Source organism: Sus scrofa, chromosome 11, assembly GCF_054392235.1.
Source record: "Sus scrofa isolate SSC_HxYL_T2T_F1_AM1 chromosome 11, Sscrofa_HxYL_maternal_Yorkshire_Landrace_v2.0, whole genome shotgun sequence".
In the NCBI taxonomy this organism is placed as follows: Eukaryota; Metazoa; Chordata; class Mammalia; order Artiodactyla; family Suidae; genus Sus; species Sus scrofa.
The window spans coordinates 9,345,511-9,359,236 of NC_139393.1; the positions used below are offsets into that span (position 1 = coordinate 9,345,511).

Consider the following 13,726-nt stretch of genomic DNA (forward strand, 5'->3'; position numbering starts at 1 on the left):
TCTGCGAGTCTTTGGGTCAAGGAGGTAAATTTAAAGCCATGAGACACAGTCGATGCAGAGAGAGAAAAAAATCGCCCAGTGGGCCAACCACTGGGATTTTAAGATCTTTCATAGAGCAAACCCAAATGGAAAGAGGACCCAGCCAGGCAGGGAGACCCAGAAGTTCGGTTAGAGAGAGAAATAAAATTAGCATCTTCCAGTAACAGAGACGAGATTCCCTAACAGGGATGAGAGCATCTCAGGAAGGCGGAATGCTAAGCATGTCAGATGCCACGGATGGGTCAAGTCAAGGCCACACATCCGCATCTCATGAGAACATTTGACTTAAGAAAGAAAACATTTTATGTTTCCTAAGCCTGACTTCTTTATGTCAGTAATGCAAACAGTAACAAAGAAAACTAAACATTCTTTGAACGCGTGTTCCTCCCGGGTCCTTGGAATCCTGACCATTCCTGGAATGTAATGAGCTGCAGATTTGTTTACACTGAGAGATCCCACTGTTTTGTTCCAGGTTTGGACCATTACCGGCCTGAGGTCTTTGAACACAGCAAAAAATTGCTTCTTCACCTCTTGATTGCCCTCTCTTGCAACAGCAACTTCCAGGCCATTGCTTCTGTGCTCCTGCAGACTCGAGAGATGGGTGCGGCTAAGACTCTAACGGTTCAGCCAGCGTATCAACCTGAATATCTCTACACAGGTAACAAAAGAAGGAGGGGCTGGGGTCCCGAGACAGAGTCAGGAACAGGAAGCTACTCAGAGGTGTCCCTGGAGCCCAGATTAGCTTCTCTGGTGCTGTTACCCGTCTCTCAATTCTCCAAGTGATAAAATAACAGCGCGATAAATAGGAGCCATTTCCCTTGACATGAACTGGCCTCTCAAATCCTTCTTCTCAAACAAACTTTTACATGATTGCGATCCCTGATTTGTTACCTATGTTCCTACTGCTGCACTGAAAATTAAAAGGTTCCATTGGCCAAGAGCACCCCCTGTGGGGAAGAAGGCAGAAAAGAGTGGCATCTCCACCCTGCAAGGGCAGGCATTGCCAAGGAGCCAGGTGTTTGACTCTGTACCTTCTAGTTCCCTGAAGGAGTCTATTAAGTGACTGACTTTTCTGGAGGGCACTATCAGTGGAAGTCTATGAAAAGTCATTGCCGTTTCGAAACCAGAAATGAGACCAGAAAGCACTAGCTGAGTCAAAGGCATTCCTGTGTTGTGTGCAGCACCTGCTGAAGACTTTCCCGGAAGGGCTGGCCAGCAGTTTTCATTTAGAACCAGAACATTGAAAATAGGAACTAAATATGAACTGACAGAGTTCCGGGGCTCCTTTCCCTTGCCGGATTATTCTGTGCATCACATCGGCCCTGCACATGGCATCTCACGTCACCGTGAACTTCCTTCATTAAAGGAAGTACTTGTATTTTATTTATTTATTTTCGTCTTCTGTCTTTTCGGGACCACACCTGCAGCATAGGGAAGTTCCCAGGCTAGGGGTCGAATCGGAGCTGTAGCTGCTGGCCTACACCAGAGCCACAGCAGTGTGGGATCTGAGCCGTGTCTGCGACCTACACCACAGCTCATGGCAACGCCGGATCCTTAACCCACTGAGCAAGGCCAGGGATCGAACCCACAACCTCATGGTTCCTAGTCAGATTTGTTTCCACTGCTCCATGATGGGAACTCCAAAGGAAGTACTTTTAATTCACACTTGTACTCAGTCCTGTCTTGTCTCCTGACAGATGTTACATATTTTTTTGGAGAACAAATCTGAAATCATTAACTCTGAGATGTAAGGACCACTGACCTCAGTTTAAGCTCTTTAGTTTGAACCAAACTATGCTTAGTTGATAATCATCCATCCGTGGCCTCTTAGAGACACAAAGCTCTTCACTATAGATGCTTAATTAAGAGTCTCAGGATTCCGGCTGCTCTAACTCCCCTGGATAGGGGTGTGTTCCATTAAGCACATGGGCTTAAAATGAGAAAATTGCAGTCTCTGTTGTCTGTCTCGGAGTGCCTTGGTTTTGCTTTTCTGTGGCGCATATGAGTGTGTCTGAGTACATGATTTAGAGGGGGAATCTGCAAGACCAAACCAAGCACAGTATACCATAGGCAGGACGCACAATAGACAGCTAAAATGATTGAGTGTACAGTGCACTCGGCCTAAATGAATAAGAGCTCTGAGAAGTATTTAATTTTTAAAAACATTTGTTAAATAGTTATTGAATACTTAGTTTCAACTCTAGTCACTTTAAATCCATACCAGAGTTCCCTTTGCGGCTCAGCGGGTTAGGAACACAACTAGTATCCATTGGAATGTGGGTTCAATCCCTGGGCTAGCTCAGTGGGTTAAGGATCCAGTGTTGCTGAGAGCTGTGGTACCAGTCACCGATGCAGCTCAGATCTGGCATTGCTATGGCTGTGGTGTAAGCCAGTAGCTGTAGCTCCAGTCGAGCCCTAGCCTGGGAACTTCCGTATGCCACAGGTCCGGCCCTAAAAAAAAAAGCCTGCATGATGAAAATTATTGTCTTTGTCTTAGTCTAATAGGAAACGAAGGTACAGAGAAGTTATTTGACTCCTTGAGATTGCACCATAAATGGCAGAGATAATATTCAATCCCAGGGCTCCTTACCCCAATTTAATACATCTGTCGGACCATGTACTTTTTATGATGATCGAGTAGGAGAATAGGAATGGCTGTGTGTATATCTTTTGAAACCCACAACCCACCCAGAGATGCTAAATGCTAACTATGGTATTTGCTTATATCATGTTTCTTTGCCTACTTTAAGACATATTTTATTAAAATATGTTAATATACATACAATATTCACAATTTTGGACACATGTACTGAAAACACTCTACATAACTTACTCATCACCATTAGGGCTGGTATCCTCAAAATGGTATCATTTCACATATTTCAGTAGTCTATTACCTGGGAATAATTTATCAACAGCACAGTTAGGTGCGGATGTATACTGAGTAGAACTCTTCGTCAGCCTGTGCACACCTGCAGGCGCACACACATTGTTTTCCAGAAAGGATCAATCAAGGGTTCCCGTTGTGGTGCAATGGAAACGAACCCAACTAGTATCCATGAGGACGCAGCTTCAATCCCTGGCCTTACTCTGTGGGTTAAGGATCCGGCATTGCCGTGAGCCGTGGTATAGGTCACAGATGTGGCTTGAATCCTGTGTTGCTGTAGCTGTGGTATAGACCAGCAGCTGCAGCTCTGATTCGACCCCTAGCCTGGGAACTTCCATATGTCGCTGGTGCAGTGCTAAAAAGCAGAAAAAGAGAGAGAGAGAGAAAGAAAGAAAGGAAGGAAGGAAGAAAGGAAGAAAGAGAAAGAATCAAAACACCAGAATAAAAAATAGCAGGTCACCCTCTATTACCAAATCCACTCTAGTTTACACAGCAGTGCAAGTGTTCCATAAGCAGGGAAAGAGTATCAGTCTCATTTAATCATAGCTGTAACCAAAATCAAGTGGCTTTTTTTCCCCAAAAATGTAAATAACTCCAGACTTCTGGATGCACACCTCCTGACCTCATTAAGTGCCCAGGCTGCACCTTCCACCTCCACCTTGTCTCCCACCAGGTGGCTTTGACTTCCTGAGAGAGGACCAGTCATCACCAGTGCCAGACTCGGGGCTGAGCTCCAGCTCCACCTCCTCCAGCATCAGTCTGGGAGGCAGCAGTGGGAACCTCCCGCAAATGACGCAAGAGGTAGAGGATGTGGACGCAGCTGCTGAAACAGACGAGAAGGCAAACAAGCTCATTGAGTTTCTGACCACCAGGTAATGAGGGGACAGGAGATGGGCTGCTGTTTTCAGGTCCGTCTCTTGGAAAAGTGACATCACTTTAAAACCACAGATGGAAAAGTGAGGCTGGCCTTCTGGAAAGGTCTTTTCCATTCTCACTTGCATCTTCTGGCGTGTGTGTACAAAGCAGACACTGGTAGACCTTGTCTAAGATCCCGCTGACGTCCCAGTGGAGGGGGAAGGAGATTCATGCATAAGACTGTACAGCAGGTGGAGGCGGGAACAGTAGCTTCCTGAGACGAGCATGGCTTTCGTCATCTGTTAGAACTGCCAGCATCTGGAAGCTCCGAGACTTGGCAAAGAACATTGCTCTGGAAACCAAAGATATTAGCCACCAACGATCCAGTAGCAGCTGCACAGGGGACCACTATCTGCTCATCTCATCCAAAGAGTCATTTATAAACAGAATGCAGAAATTAGAAACAATAGAATGCCATGATAGGAAAAGAATCAAACTGGTAATAAATCAAAATCAGGAAAAGCTTCGAGTGATCCTGCCTTTTTTCAGGTCTTTTGGTTCTTCTAAGGAATGACTGAGCTTAGAAGGCCTCCAAATCTCTAGCCCCCTGAGGTCCGACCTGTGTATAAACACCTGCTTACCTGTGACCTGGGGCACGCTGTGCTTCCTCAGTGACCTCAGTCCTGGAGGTCTAGTCTATTCGTGTATTTGTTAACGAGTACCTCACAGGATTTTTTCTTTCATCAACTGATGCACTAATTCATGCAAAAAAAAAAAATGAAAAGAGAGCGTTTTTTCCAGTGAATGATTTAGAACATTTCTGTGTAGCACTGAGCTCGTTCTCAGATGTAATGTACAGGAAGCTTAGGGAGGGGGCTGATGGCAGCTCAGAGACCTGATGGGTTTCTGGAGAAGAAAGGTGCTGTCACTCCTCACCGCTGTCAATGTCATGTGCTGAGAAGGCTGTTCTCTGAAATTTTCACACCTGGATCCATCCCATTCTTACTGTAGGAAACCAAATAGACAAGAGAGACGGTATCTTCACTTTGCCGCTACTGTATTTGGCACCCTAGTGGTGTGATCCTGATAAAAGCATTATCTCTGCAAATTCTAAAATGCATAAATTGAGTCTCCACCAAAATCTGTATTTTATTTAACAGTTATTTTTATTTAACATATGCATACATAGCATCTGTTATGTGTTAAATAAACCCTGGCCTGGTAAAGGGAGAGATTTTAATTTTCTGAGTAAAACCTAAGAAAAAGTATGTCTCCGTCAAGTCGCTAGATCTTTTGAGAATATGCTTTTAAGCGTGGTAAGCCTGAAATTTACCACCAAATTAATCCGTAAAAATTTATACATGTCCATTACCCCTTTGGAGTTACACCTGTGTGTATGGTTTTGAAACACAAAATCATAGTTGCCTTGCTGACATTTTGTGTGTTTCATTGAAGGGCGTTTGGTCCACTTTGGTGCCATGAGGACATCACTCCCAAAAATCAGAATTCAAAGAGCGCCGAACAGCTCACTAATTTCCTACGTCATGTTGTATCCGTGTTTAAAGACTCCAAATCAGGTACAGGTACTTTTTCCTATTTCCTCCGATGCCACTTTGTGCATTTTTCTATAATGGAGCTCATTGTCCCCATGTCACTACAGACTATGTATGTATTTGTGTGTGTGTATAAATACGGCTTTATATGTGTGTGTGTGTGTGTGTGTGTGTATGAGAGAGAGAGTTCTGCACTCGGCAGCAATAGCAGAGGAATATTCACATTTTGCAGACATGCCTAACTGAATGTTAGTTACTGTCACATATACTTGTGTTTCGCTCTACGATGTAACTTCCCCAACATCTCCGTTCTCCTTGCTTCATACACCTCGCTAGAATTGAGCTGTACCTGTCTTCATTTTATTGAAAGAAGGCCCTGAGCAAGAAGTCTTTTTCATTGACTGTCATCAGACTCAAGTGTGACAAACCATCAGCCTTGCAAACTGGTTTTTTTTTAAAAAAGAATTTTGCGATAAAATGTTTTTGGCTTTTTTTTTTTTTTTTTCCAGCTGCACCCGAGGCACATGGAAGTTCCTGGGCCAGAGATCGAATCCAAGCCACGGCTGCAACCTATGCCACAGCTGAGGCAGCACCTGATACTTTTGTAACCCACTGGGATGGGCCAGGGATTGAACCCCTGATTCATCAGCCACCCAAACCGCTGTGGAGACATTGCTGGATCCTTAACCCACTTCGCCACAGCAGGAACTCCCTGTTTCTGGCTTTTAAAGTATTTGCTGACAAGTCCTGTGCCGGGGACCACTCCATATTCTGAAAGCAGTCTGATTCTATTTAGATGAAGTACCATCACACTATTTAAGCCCTTAGCTGAATTCCATTCAGAGTCAGCTTGGCCTGGGCTGATACGTGCGTGAAATTTTAATTTGGTTCCTCAGCAAGATGCAGCAGCTATCTCTGCCTTTTTTTCACACAGCAGGCTGCCCCTAGTAAACACAGCTCACCTGCCTCCTGGCTGCTCTGGTCATTAGCACGTTGCACAGTTTGAAACATTCCAGATTAGCCACATCTCTTTTCATTATCAGAGGATTACTAAAAAATGAAAAATGTTGCTAACCTGAATTCGGAAAGTTGTTCCAGGAATAGGATTGCCCTTTTTCATTTTGAGTTTTCCCCTTTGGAATTTCTTTGGAATATTAAGGCTGCCTATATTGGTATGTCCCCCACTTGAAAGTCACTTCATAGCCTAAAGGAAGACATTCGTGATGCATGTGAGCCATGCATTTGTGTAAAGCTCTTGATTGTATGAAGATACTCAAAGATGAGAAAACATATGATTGCCTTATAACATATTCTCAGAGGGTGTTTCAGGCTGCTTAGAAGATGCTCATCTTTTCACCTCTTGCCCACGATGTTTTTTCCCACCACAATTTCCTTGTAAATTGCTGCTTTCTGCCTGTTTTCAGTGCGGCACAATAAGATGTGTTCCTGGGAACACTCATGTTAGTCGGGGTAGCATAGCTGCTATGACACATAACCCCCACAGCCCAGAGACCTAACACAATAGCTATTTCTGGATCACAAAACAGTTCAAGGTGGGTGTGCGGGAGGCCGTCTTCCACTGGCTGCTTCCCCAGGGTCGCCAGCCCCTTCCTTGCTGTGGCTCTGCCACCTGCTAGGCTAGGAGGTCTCTGCTCAACCCTGGGTCTGTCAGGCAGGTGGAGAAGGAGTGCGTGGAGGATTACTCAGGAGGAGTGGCTTCGTGTGTGGGGTCCAGTGCTTCTTCCCACATCCCAGTGGCCAGAAGTCAGGCATGGTTCACACCCAACTGCAAGGGGGGGCTGGGAAATGGAGGTCCACTGTGTGGCAGAGAAGAGGAGGAGTTTTTCTTACCTCTGCTACCTGTTAAATAGCTTTTCCCAAAGGACATTGTCTTGGGCGCGCTGGGTGGGGGGGGGGCTAGTTTCTCCGACCCTGCTGGTAGAGTTCTAGACATGTGATTTAAATACACTTTTGTTCAGTGCTGGGGACCTAACCCCCACATATAAAATGGCTTCGATAGGAAAATATGTTTTGAAAAGCAAAATAAAGATGAGAAAATCTATTTTGAAACATGGCCCATTCATACAGAGTGAACTGCCTTATGGGTTAAGTCCTGTAGTTCCCACCCTGAATGTGGCTGAGTCCATTTTCCAGGCCGGCAGGTTTATCCTGCAGGAACATTTTCTCATACCATCCACGAACACGGCCTTGAGCTCCAACAGCCAAGCGGCCGCTGAGAACAAAAACACTGCAGTATCCCCCTGGTCCCCTTCCGTGGGAAAACCAGAGGTGCCCCAGAGCCCTTCTGTCCTGGAGACAGCCCACGTGGCTGTTGTCAGCGTGTCCTCTGACTCTCGCAGCCTGGCTTTCTCCTGGTAAAAACGCACAGCAAGTGGGCGGTTTAATGGCCCAGAATCCAATCTGGACTCTCCCTTAGGTTTTTGGGGGTTTTTTTTTTTGCAGTTTCTTGGGCCGCTCCTTCGGCATATGGATGTTCCCAGGCTAGGGGTCTGATCGGAGCTGTAGCCACCAGCCTACCCCAGAGCCACAGCAACTCAGGATCCGAGCCGAGTCTGCGACCTACACCACAGCTCACGGCAACGCTGGATCCTTAACCCACTGAGTGAGGCCAGGGATTGAACCCGCAACCTCATGGTTCCTAGTCGGATTCATTAATCACTGCGCCACGACGGGAACTCCTCCCTTAGGTTTTTGTTTCCATCTGATCAAACGGTTTTCTCACGGCTGAGATTACCTTCATGCTGTTGGAAGAACACATATTCAGGCCAGAGTTGAAGGGGTGCCCGCCGCCTGCGCGGTGCCTGCATCTCCACAGCTGCGTGTTCATGGACCATTCCAGCTGTGCTGACCGCTGGCCAGATCCCCTAGCCGCTTTCCTCTGTGTACACGGGTCCTCCAAAACGCTGTTTGTAACAAATTCCCTCGTGCACACAGGAGAGGGACTGTGCTATGTCAAAAGCAGGGCAGTAGAACAGTGTCACAGCGGCGCACGGAGACGAATAACACATCCGCGAGCGCGTGTGTCAGGCACTGCACTCGCACTTGTCAAGTTGTTGGGTTTTTCCCCTCGACTCTCTGGAGGTAGATGCCGTTGTGCACAGGTCCAGACAAGCAAACACGTTCATGAGAATTCGTTTCTTTCCCAGCGTCCCAACCCCCGACCCCCAAACCAGGACCCCCTGGCTCCAAAGCTGCACCACGGCCGCCTTGGCTGTTTATTTTAACGCGGTTGCTTTTGAAGCCAGTGGCCCCCGGCGGTGGGCGCGTGCAGCCAGCCCGTCGCGTCCCGGGGGCGCGTTCCCGAGGGGAGGCTCACCCGCTCTCGGCCCCGTGCCTAGGTTTCCACCTGGAGCAGCACCTGAGTGAGGTGGCGCTGCAGACGGCGCTCGCCAGCTCTTCCCGGCACTACGCCGGCCGGTCCTTCCAGATATTCCGCGCCCTCAAACAGCCCCTGTCCGCACACGCCCTGTCGGACCTCCTGTCCAGGCTGGTGGAGGTGATCGGCGAACACGGCGACGAGATCCAGGTACGGAAGGGCAGCCCGCGCACGGCTCCTAACCTCAGCTCCAAGATGGGGGGTAACCCTTTCTTGGAACCTTTCTTCTTCTCGCCAGTTACCCCGGCCATTTGGACCTGTATAATTTATTTCAGGTTTTTAAATCTTTAAATCTTTGAACATTTTAAAAGATTTTAAAATGTCAAATCTTTGAACATTTAAAAAGATTTTAAAATTCTAGAGGTTGACCTCATCACTCCAAGGAGCCCTGTTCTAGAAATTCGGTGGACAGTTCTATTGAGCCAACCACAGATATCTGTTGGTGACTCGGTCTTCCTTTTTTTTCTTCTGCCCTCACGCCCTCTCTCCCTTCCCTCCCTTCTCTCTTTCTTTCTTGTTGTTGGTGATTTTATTTCGCAGCAACTGGGGGAGGTGTTAGTCTTCTTACTGCCAACCCAGGATGCAGTCGTGTGGTCTCCCTGCCCAGAGAAGGGAAGGGATCTCCATTGTATCCACAGAAAGCAGCAGCTGTGTCTGCATGGTTAGCCTTCTGTAAACTGAGAAAAGCTAGAGAAATAATGGAGAAGACTAGACTGGGGACCCCAGAGCTGGAGCAGCTGGGCATGTGGAAAGCCAGGGGCGTTACGAGCTCTGTTGCTTGGGCCAGTCCCTTCTTTGCCATCAAAAATATTTCTGCATCACCAGGGGCCTGCAGGCCCATAGACTTTAGCTGCTTTCCTCCTCCTGGCCACTAAAAGGACACTTTAAAATGTCCCTGGGGAGCTCCCTTGTGGCTCAGTGGATTAAGGACCTAGTGTTGTCACTCCAGCGGTTCAGGTTGCTCTTTGGCATGGGTTCGATCCCTGGCCCAGGAACTTCCACAGGTCATGGGTATAGCCAAAAAAATAAAACACACCCCCAAAACACCCCTGAGACACAGCCCTTCTCACACTTCGTCTCTCAATCTCTGGCTTCCAGACATTGCCCTTCTGTATTTCAGATGCCCACTGTCCCCCTCAGCAAAGGGCCATGCGTGCCCCCTGCCCCTGCCATAGCCTTGCCCCCCTCCCTGATGGATTTCCAACGAGATTGGCCTGTTGAAGACCTCACACCTAGGGAAAATGAATCTTCATCATTATCTGCTACCTCCCAAACCACTTGAATGTCTTAAGCGGCCTCCAAAATTTGTCGGCTTTGTAAATTCAAGTAGCCATGACTGTCTAGCTTTCAGCGATATGGCTGTTACATGATGAAGTTTGTGTTACCTGAATTTATCGTCAGGAAGTGAACAGTAGTTAGCAGCAGTACAGAATGTTGTCTTTGCGTGTTTGGCAGGGCTATGTGATGGAAGCCCTCCTCACCTTGGAAGCTGCGGTGGATAACCTGTCTGACTGCTTGAAGAACAGCGATCTCTTAACTGTGTTATCTCGGTGAGAATCTGCTTAATGATATTTTGACGTCACATACACTGTGCTGAATATTCGAGAGATGCCTGGACTCTGAGCAAAGTCTAAAGAACAAATCTAGTTTTTGAAGTCTGTTTATGACCCAAGAAAGTATGTGTGACATTTCCTTAAGTTTAAAAAAGAAATAGGAAGTTACCACACACCACACATATATACACAGTATATAAGTATTTTAAAACATCAGAAAGATAGACAATAAATGGTGTTTCTACATAATACAACTGTTCATGATTTTTCATGTCCCATTTCTTTGAGTATTTTTTCAAATTTTATGTAATTGTCCTATGTATTATATTTGTAGAAACAAAGTATTATTTTCAAATGAATGCATTTGAAACTCATGTGATCCATCACTATAAAAACAGTTGGAATAAATGTTGATTTTACTTGAAGAAATTTCTACCTTCCGATCTGCCTTTTTTATTTTCTAATTCCTTTTGCTCTTCCCAGTGTTTAATAACTCACTTCGAATCATTCATGATTTCTTATTCTGTTTGTGTAATTAAACTCATCTTGAAATTGAGTCGGTAATGTTATGTCACATTGGGCCTTGTTTCATTTTTTAGATGAGCGTTTTTATGGATAGGTAATTGTAGTATGATTACTAACATCATGCATATTTATCCATATAAACTTACAGATAAATCTAAATGAGTAAATTTTAGCAAGAATGTTGATAAAGAGTTTTATCTTTTCAGCCTAAAAAAGATTTAGAAGTCATTTTTCAGAAATTTTATAAGTGCAAAAAACTTCTTTGACACAAACATTTACTTTTTTCTTTCTAGGTGTTTCTTTATCTGTTCTTTTTTGCCAGTTAATAGACTATTAACATTTGTACCTATAGGCACACTTTATCTCATAATTATTTCTTACCCAAATTCAAACAAAAAATCAATGAAAGAGCCCTTCCCATTGTGGCAGAAACCAATCCAACTAGTATCCATTAGGATGAGGTGTGATCCCTGGCCTCGGGTTAAGGATCCACCTTTGCCATGAGCTGTGGTGTAGGTTTCAGACATGGCTTGGATCTGGTGTTGCTCTGGCTATGGCATAGGCCAGCAGCTGTAGCTCTGATTCAACCCCTAGCCTGGGAACCTCCATATGCCATGGGTGTGGCCCTAAAAGGCAAAATATAATAGCAATAATAAAGATCAGTAAACTTTACAGCCACCTGCTTATTTCTTAAACTTTTCAATAGGTGGAAGTCAGTATTCACTTTTGTTCTTTGTTGTTGGTGAGGGTTATTCTGGTTTAAATTTGCTTTTCACGGTTTTAGATTTAAGAATAAGGAAACATATTCCTTTCAGTTTAAGAATATGGAAAAAAATGAATAGAAAGTAATACTAGTAATACTTCCAAAGAATGGTTTCCCTCCCTTATTGTTTGTGGGGGGATCTTAAAAGGACTGGCTTTTCACTGAAGCATGTTGACTTCCTGTTGAACTTTTTTATTTTTATACCCAGCTCTTCATCACCAGATTTAAGCTCGAGCACTAAACTAACAGCGAGCAGAAAGAGCACAGGACAGCTTAATGTGAACCCCGGGACAGCCAGCGGCAATACAGCAACTGCAGAGCGGAGCCGGCATCAAAGGAGCTTCTCTGTGCCCAAGAAGTTTGGTGTCATTGACCGATCCTCAGACCCTCCTCGGAGTGCCACCCTGGACAGAATTCAGGCCTGTACCCAGCAAGGCCTCTCCTCGAAAACCAGAAGCTCATCCTCCTTGAAGGACAGCCTCACGGACCCATCACACATAAGCCACCCAACCAACCTGTTGGCCACTATCTTCTGGGTCACTGTGGCCTTGATGGAGTCTGATTTTGAATTTGAATACCTAATGGCCTTAAGGCTCTTGAACAGACTGCTGGCTCACATGCCACTCGATAAAGCTGAGAACCGAGAAAAACTCGAGAAACTCCAGGCGCAGCTCAAGTGGGCGGACTTCTCGGGGCTGCAGCAGCTGCTGCTGAAGGGCTTCACCTCCCTCACCACCACTGACCTGACCCTGCAGCTTTTCAGTTTGCTGACACCAGTGTCCAAAGTATCCATGGTGGATTCATCCCAAGCCATCGGTAACGCCCACATCACTCACTCGCTTAGGTTCTGGCTGTGGCTGGGCTCACGTTTCATGTAATAAGACATTGTGGGCTTAGTGTTTTGAAGGATTCTTCTTCAAAATGGCTCTTTGGGAATAGCTTGTTTTTTCTTTCAAAATGCTACCTAAATCTTAACTCTGTACATTGTGGGAGATATTTTTTAAAGCAATAGCATAAAAGAGGCAGGAGTAATACGTAAGATAGTGGTCATGGCTTTATGTTTTCCAGATCGAATGACAGACTGCGTTAGTTTAGTCCATTGCTCTTGAACAGACAATTTTCTCTTTTTTCTTCACTCTTAAATCTCTTATTTTTCTTAGCCTTTCTTTTCCTCTTGAAAGTTCCCTATGATTTTGAATTAAGCCAAATCAGCAAACAAGATTTTTAATGTCATGGCATGTGGTCCAGAATTCTTCCCAGGAGGCTGAAGCTTAACCCAGTGGGACTAAGCTACTGCTCATCATTTTAAAGAATCTTTCTGATGAGATGACGAATGCTTAAATTGATTGGCCGCCTGTGTCTTCTCAAAAGTGGTTTTCCTTAAAATACATTTTTGGATAAAAATTTCAAATGAGTGCTTTAGTTCATTGTAATCTGCTTTTAAAAATCTGTGCCAATCATTCTTATTTGTGACAGTCCGTAACAGGACAGCCACTGTACCTGAAACTTAAAAATCTACCTCAGTGTCTCCTTTGATCTGGTGCCACTGCGACTGTACGTTTTTCCTGAATTCTGTGTTCAGATTAAAGCTGCTCAAGGGATGGGTTTACTTCACCTCAGAATAAAATCTGACATATGCCTTCCCTCCGTTAATGGTTACGTTGCGCCATATTCATCTATCTCCATTTTATCTTCTCTAATCCAGGGTTTCCACTGAATGTCTTGTGTCTTCTGCCCCAGCTGATACAGCATTTTGAAAACCCCAATCAGTTCTGTAAGGACGTAGCCGAAAGGATTGCTCAGGTAAGCCTTCTGGTCTCACCCTCAGGCAGATCCATACCAGCCCTGAAGAAGGGCCCCTGTTGGACAGAGATCGCCAGGCTCAGACAGGGCAGTGACTTCGACAAAACCCGAAAAGAGTACCTGCTATCACTAGTAACTCACATCTCTGGGTGGCTGATGCACATGGTCATTGCATTACGGACTCACCAGGTAGAAGAAATGGGTGAACATTCAATTCCTAGGCACTTCTGCAACTACCCCCCCCAAAATGGATCCATCAATTTGCCATAGGCTGCTGGGGCGTAGAGCAAAATTTGCTAACGTGTCTTCCTCTTCATTTGGCTCCTTTATCCCTGATCGACTGTCTTCTTG

At 45.4% G+C, this 13,726-nt stretch overlaps 1 protein-coding gene across 10 annotated transcripts in view; it reads left to right on the plus strand.

Annotated features, from left to right (window-relative positions):
• The window catches only part of FRY (FRY microtubule binding protein), a 421,192-nt gene that overhangs the window by 359,679 nt on the left and 47,787 nt on the right, over nucleotides 1-13,726 (plus strand). For all 10 annotated transcript variants that reach the window (XM_084981419.1, XM_084981420.1, XM_084981421.1 and 7 more), the window contains 7 exons: nucleotides 512-697; nucleotides 3,600-3,798; nucleotides 5,237-5,358; nucleotides 8,694-8,881; nucleotides 10,187-10,281; nucleotides 11,781-12,388; nucleotides 13,278-13,375. In XM_084981419.1, coding sequence (XP_084837545.1) covers nucleotides 512-697; nucleotides 3,600-3,798; nucleotides 5,237-5,358; nucleotides 8,694-8,881; nucleotides 10,187-10,281; nucleotides 11,781-12,388; nucleotides 13,278-13,375 — 1,496 coding nt within the window. The remainder of the gene's footprint in view (nucleotides 1-511; nucleotides 698-3,599; nucleotides 3,799-5,236; nucleotides 5,359-8,693; nucleotides 8,882-10,186; nucleotides 10,282-11,780; nucleotides 12,389-13,277; nucleotides 13,376-13,726) is intronic.